Consider the following 6921-nt stretch of genomic DNA (forward strand, 5'->3'; position numbering starts at 1 on the left):
ATTATTATTATTATTATTATTATTATTATTATTATTATTATTATTATTATTATTATTATTAATATTATTATTATTATTATTGTTATTATTATTATTATTATTATTATTATTATTATTATTATTATTATTATTATTATTATTATTATTTTTATTATTATTACTTATGTAACTGTTTTTTCTCACAATGCAATACTAAGTATTAATAAATGTAGCCAATAAGTATTGTTATTGTTGCTATTTTTTGTTGTTATTAATATTTTTATTAGTGTTGCACTGTTTTATGATTTCCAGAATCACAGAAGTACACATTTGGATCCGCTAAAACATTTCTTGGACTTGGCAACGCCCCACGGAATTGATGAAACATCGAATAATACGGAATATATAATCCATGAGATTGTACAAAAACATGTTTGAAACTAAATATTTAACAGTCTGATTTCCACAAAATCGCTACACGCAATCGCCGACTGTGTTGACGACGCTGATTGGCTGATCAAATCGGAGAGGCTGTCCAATTGAGCGTCGGGAGCAGTTACGCAGTGACAAGTGCAATGAAAAATGTAGCGATTTTAACCCGGCTATACCTAACATTACAAGTGCACTATTTATTTTTGAAGAGGATACACGAGTTTAGTAGAGTGCCTTAACGTAAAACTATGGAAGCATCGTTACACGGATGATAAAACTTCCCTTTTTGGTGGAGATTTATCCACAGGCTTTTAAACAAATCTATGGAACGATACCCAATTTTTTACACTTTCTTGGCCAAAAAATTGTTTTTGGTAAAAAATAGAGGTTTGTGGACATTTAAACTATAAATGGAAACAACAAATTCGTACAGTTATTAAAAAAACGGTTAGAATTAAGAGTTGGCAGATGAAATGCATAACTAGCATTTCGTGATAATTAGGAACGATAGCGAAAATAGGTTTTTAAGAGTGGACCTTTAGAAATTTGTGGGTCCAGTGTTGGGGGTTTGTCCGCGGAAGGTCCAACAATAACGTTTTGAGAGCCGTACAGTGTATAATGCACTTCTGAAACCCATTATTCGTGAATATTCTATTTAATTTTTTATTCATTGGGTATTGTTAGGGACCTGAACCTGAAGAAAAATGTCCTTTACATCTGTTCAATTTCCAACAAATGTCATACCACAAAAATTAACTGTTAAGGCCAACTCAGACAGCGTCGTACACGACACAGCCCGACGCGATTTGTTGTCGCGTCGGGTCTGTGTGAGTTAAACGCAGACGCGATGGTGTGCGTCGGGGGCAGTCGCGTCGAAGAATATTAAACATGTTTAATATATCTCACGACGGCTTAAGACTGTCCCCGACGATAAATCGGGTCTGAGTTGGCCTTTAGAAGAACTGGCAAACGAAATACAATGCATACTAGGGTCCTATAGATTTTTGCAATAATTAGGATCGATTTTAGTGAAATAATATGATTTAAAAAGTGGACCTTTTGAATATTGGGAGGTGGGGTGCATCCGCACCCTCTGCATCCCAGCCTATAGACTTTATTGCTATTTTTAACCTGATCCAACGATTTTCATAGCTTGATCTGTGGGTTGCATTTAGTAGTGATATCACTTCTATTTACTACAGCATCAATAATTTGTGCAAATATCTTGAAAAAAATGTCCCAGTGCCCCTACCCCTTTTCCTTACATTTACAAGGTGTGATATACCATCATTATTAATTGGTAAAGGTAAAAAGAGTACCTGGCAAGCCTGAAAATCATATTCCCACCCCCCACCCTACCTCCCGCTTCTTCTGTATTTGATTTTATATTACCTCCAACATTATATTACCTGCAACACACCAAAACGACAAACCTATAATAACAGGTATACCCCATAAGGGATGAGAATCTCTAAAAATATTATAGCTAAATAAACAAGATGATGTCCAGTAATGACTAGGCCTATATAAAAAATTAAAAATATATATGCACTAAAGGCAATATGAACCAAATAGACAATATTGTGGTCATTAGTGAAATCTAAGGCAAAGAACTCGTAAAGAAATAATACTGTAGTAATAGGTATAAAATATAGGCCTATTATAATACCGTAAAACATCGAATAGCCAATGGCCATAATCTCAAGCAAAAGCCCATCTCGAATTTAAGCCCCCTCTTTAGTTTGCAAAAGTAACCTAGAAAAACTACCCATTGGCTTCTTTTTCAGATAGCATTGGCTTTTTCGAGATAGTACATTACATACACTGTAGGCCTACATGAATTTCAATGAAACAAAAAAAAATTAAAATATGCTTGGTTTATATCAGTATTAGGTGATTTAATTCCGGTTAATACACTCCATGACACAAATTGATGTTAGAGTGGTCCTATTTATAGATTTTTAGTAGTAATTCTCAAAGTTTACAGCATTTATTTTTAAAAGAGGCCTCTCTCTTTACATTGCAAAAGTAGCCTCGAAAAAACGCAAATCCATTCGCAAAAAACAAAAGAAGCCCAGAGCTTAAATTCCGGGTTTTACGGTATAGTAATAATACATTAATAAAATACATGTAATAAATAAGCCTAAAAATATGTCATAATTTTGAAAACTGTAAAAAATATACTTAGTGATAATAAAGTATATGGAAATATAAAAATAATATGTAGAGACTCATTCTTGAACGATTTAAATGAAGTATTAATACCGTTTGGAGCAAGAGTGCTAATAACAGTGTTCGAATAGCATAAAAGCATACGGTAGCCCTTCAACGAAAAGTTCCTTTATTTAGTTGTATAAAAACAAGTGTCTCTAGTTCTTGCTCTAGTGGGATTCGAACCTGCAGCAAATCTTCGGATATGAATTACGAAGCCGCAATGAACTACCGGTAGTTGGCGAGGGCGTCCGCATAGACAGCAAACTAAAGGTCTTGGGTATGAATCCTGGTTGGGCCAGCTTTTCTTCACACTCAGATTCAGATTTAGTAACATTTATTCAAATCGTTTTTGAAGAATGCAATATAAAAGCTGTAACTTACGTTTAAAGACACTCGCAGATTCATTTCCTTTAACGTTCAAACTTTATATGCTTATAGAATTACCACAAGACGGTTTTGAGTTTATTATATCATGATTTATACTGTGTTTGATATATAAAATAATTTATTGCAATTTGCATAAAATATGGAATTCAAGTCTAACAATAATTCATATAATAAAACTAATACGGGATTGCACAAGACGAAGAAAACAAAATATAGCCTAACTAAACAAATGCCTTCACATAAAAATACGGGTAAAATGTACAGTATGTCAGTCAAGTGCTTCACTTTACAAGCCAGCGATGGAATTGAATACGGTGTTTCTTGTTTCTTAGTTAATCCTTACAACTCTCGTCTTGCTGTGGAAACTCATTGTATGATAAGTCGAAACCCGGTAACATACGTCGAAGAGGTTTGGTGCAAACTAATATTAATACCGCCAGTAGTGATATCAGGGCAATTAGGATGAACGTCAAATGGTAAGAGCCAAATAAACCCCGAAGTTCACCTGCAAAAGAAAACAATAATAAAACTGTCATTAAAATTGTATATTACTGTCATATCTATACTTAAACTAATAATTACGACTCTCTTTGAGCCTTATTTGGAATATTGTTTTGACTGTTTATTGCAAAAAAAAAAAAAAAACAAACTTCTCCACACACATAACAAATCAGGAGTATAATAAGAGGTCTACTCAACTAAATTAGAAACTACATAAAACAAAGTGCGTGGATGAAGACTAAAATAAGTTTAAAAATAAACTTTACACCACGGTCACCCGTTTATAAATTAGAACAAAATGAAATGGCGGTGGATCAAGTACCATTACATAAATTAAAAAAATCATGTATCAGGTAGTCTGGTTTAAACGGAATTAAAGATAACTGTCACCCAAAAATAGTGGAAATTGTCTAATTTGTTACGTATTGACTTTCCACTATTTTTGTAACGTCAATACGTAACAAATTATACAATTATAATTTGTTTAATTCCCTGTTCGAGGGATTTAGCCCTTCCGTCGGGCAGATACTAGCGCTGACACTGGCATAGGCCTACATTACCAAAGTTTATTTTCTTTAATTTGAATGCTACGTAATGTCGTAATCTTTTCTTTAGTCATACAGCTCAAACTATCATCTGCATTTTTATATATCGTTATACTTAACAATTGTTGATCTTCATGATATATAGCCAAACACTACCATCAAACATTATTATCTATCAATAAAACTAAACATTTACGCTCGAAAAGCACTTACGCACATTAAAATGCTAGCCCAATTTAAGCGCAATTGTGATAATTATGCATTTTCATACCAATAACTACTCCAAAGCACAGATTGAGTAGTCCAAGGAAGGTTGTATTGACACCAAGAATTACTTCAAATTCTTTCCCGATTGAAAGATGCCATAAAACGACACCAAATGCAGGTAATACAAATCCAAGTGAAAATCCGAACATAAATGACGATCCTACTAACAATCCGAAATCTTGCACAAATGCGAATACGACCAGACTCGTTGCAGCTAAACATAGACCAGCCAACAATTGGGCCATTGATTTGTTCTTTACAAAGTAAGTAACGACTAGCTGTACACATCGTCCTCCAATATTTCCGAATCCGTATACGCTAATGAGTGTAGCTGCGGCAATAGAATCTATCCCAAGCTCAATGACGTACGGCACAACAAAAGTTAACCATGTTAAGTAGGGTATATATGAAAACGTATACACCACCATGAATGCAGGCAATCCAGGCACCTCAGCAATGTCTTTAATTTGTGTAGGTTTTAATGCGATATGTTTTCTTCGGTGATGACCAGTTGGGCGAAAGAGTATAGCAGCAATATACATATGTAGACATACGCCAGCTAATATCAAATAGGCACCTCTATATCCAAATTGTATAATTACCAACTGAAAGAAAGAAAAGAGAAACCTAAGTGTTCCACTGACAAATATAAACCCACGTCCGGACATACCTAAATATGGTCATACATGACATCACGTTTTAAACATTTATAGGCAAATAGTGACTTACATACAACAGTGTTTCGTTAAAAAAAAAATGGTAATCTGCACAAAGCTTTGGGCACTAATAAGAACCCCAACAAAAAGATTGACTTGAAAAAAATGCAAAAATTAGGCAAAAAGGGGCATCGCTTTTATTGTAAAATTAAAATTTCTTTGAATTTTGAACGATACCAGCTTAATTTAGAAGGCAGACGAATACAAAGAACTGAAACAATTTTGTTTACTGTATTCTTCTGATGATGATAAACTTACGTCAAATAACACCGGGAAGACGATGGAAGCAATTCCAACGAATGTAGAGGCGAGGCTGATTACTAATTCGAATTCTTTCTTGAAGTGCACACCTAAAACGCTCATACCAACATTATAGCAGCTGCTAATTCCAAAACCTGTTTCAAAATTTAATAATATAATTATAATAGTAATAAATATACATTTATAATACGTGAGCTGTTGTGACAAAAAGAGTCTTGTGATACAAAAAAATGAAAAATGAGTTGTTGATATGTTTAGATAGACGAATATAGAAGCTTCATTTTGATCTTTGAATCAGGTTCCCATGTTGAGCAAAACCGGAGTAAGATCAGATGTTTCTGGCCACTCACTGCACTCAGGCGCGTAACAAGGGTGGGGGGGGGGCCAAAGGTAATAATTTTCCCGGTTAGTAATTTATCATACCCCCCCCCCCTCCATGTAGAAAACAATACGTCATAGGGATTATCTTATTTATAATATAGGCCACACACGTGTGTTTGAATCTAAATATAAGCATTTTCATCATGGTTTTATTTATTACAAACATTCTTTCACCATCAATACACATTGAGGCCCTTCTTTTAGGTAAAACGATCTGTCTTAAATGTTCTTCCTATTTGAGTTGGGACTATTATGTGTTCAATAAACTTAGAGAGAAAAGGAGGACAAGCACAAGTTCTTACGCCCAAAAATGCGCGCGAAGCGCGCAAAATTCTTTTTTTTTTTTTCTTTTTTTTTTTGAGTTTAGGGCTTATGTTTTATATGGCCACACACATTTTTTTGAAACTGCATTTTAATTATGGCTTTATTTATTACATAGATATTCTTTCATTATCATTACACATTGAGGCCCATCCTTCTTGTTTTGGGAGTTTAGGACTATTATGTGTTTAAATAACTTAAAATGCTAACCCTAAAAAAGCGCGCAAAAAAAGTTGTGTTTTTAATTCTAATTTCGTCAGAATTGATCAAAACTCCCTAAAATGTGCAATTTTTAGAGGAAATTGGCCTATCTTTAACAAGACATGTGCGCGAAGCGTGCGAAATCGGAGATTTTTAGGCACTTTCAGGGGGTGAAAAGGGCATCTTCAAAGGGTGGGGAAAGATTTTCCACAGATGGATATTTTTCCCTTGTCCTCCGGTGGTTACGCCACTGCGGAGAATATCTGGCGGCTTAGATCAAAGGAGCTATGGACATTTTTTGAAGTGGAGAAGTGGTTGCATGGTGTTATGGGTCTGGTCATCATGATATCTTCCTTTTTATTCTTTATATCACTTCAGATATGTTCCTAAATCAAGTCTTGCTGTACCTGTCACGACAGTTCATTATACACAAAGAGGTGTTGACAACCGACTAATAAAAGCAATTGTGAGAACAGCAATGCAAGAAAATTAAAGAAGAACAAAACAAATAAAAGTAATTGAGGATATTAAAATCTGTTGAAAATGACAATTTACAAGGCAACATACTAGGCAACATAGGCCTAGACACCCTATTCAGACTACACTCTGTTGCGATCGGTTGCAATGTAATCGGTGGTAATCCAAAACTGATTACTCCCGATCGCAATCAACGAACGCATTCAGACCAACACAAACAAACTTTACATTCTAGGGCC

At 34.4% G+C, this 6921-nt stretch overlaps 2 protein-coding genes across 2 annotated transcripts in view; one reads left to right on the forward strand and one right to left on the reverse strand.

Annotated features, from left to right (window-relative positions):
* The window catches only part of LOC117113110, an 8870-nt gene extending 7642 nt beyond the window's left edge, over nucleotides 1–1228 (forward strand). The window contains exon 5 of the mRNA XM_033256352.1: nucleotides 292–1228. Within this exon, the coding sequence (XP_033112243.1) occupies nucleotides 292–359 (68 nt within the window). The 3' untranslated portion in view covers nucleotides 360–1228. The remainder of the gene's footprint in view (nucleotides 1–291) is intronic.
* Nucleotides 1229–1817: 589 nt separating this feature from the next.
* Nucleotides 1818–6921, reverse strand: part of LOC117113113 (monocarboxylate transporter 12-like) — a 6065-nt gene continuing 961 nt past the window's right edge. The window contains exons 3-5 of the mRNA XM_033256356.1: nucleotides 5300–5436; nucleotides 4330–4930; nucleotides 1818–3517 (exon numbers count right to left, since the gene is read on the reverse strand). Of these exons, the coding sequence (XP_033112247.1) occupies nucleotides 3345–3517; nucleotides 4330–4930; nucleotides 5300–5436 (911 nt within the window). The 3' untranslated portion in view covers nucleotides 1818–3344. The remainder of the gene's footprint in view (nucleotides 3518–4329; nucleotides 4931–5299; nucleotides 5437–6921) is intronic.

The sequence above is a fragment of the Anneissia japonica genome, unplaced genomic scaffold, assembly GCF_011630105.1.
Source record: "Anneissia japonica isolate Jap-2015-1 unplaced genomic scaffold, ASM1163010v1 scaffold287737_len543101_cov190, whole genome shotgun sequence".
In the NCBI taxonomy this organism is placed as follows: domain Eukaryota; kingdom Metazoa; phylum Echinodermata; class Crinoidea; order Comatulida; family Comatulidae; genus Anneissia; species Anneissia japonica.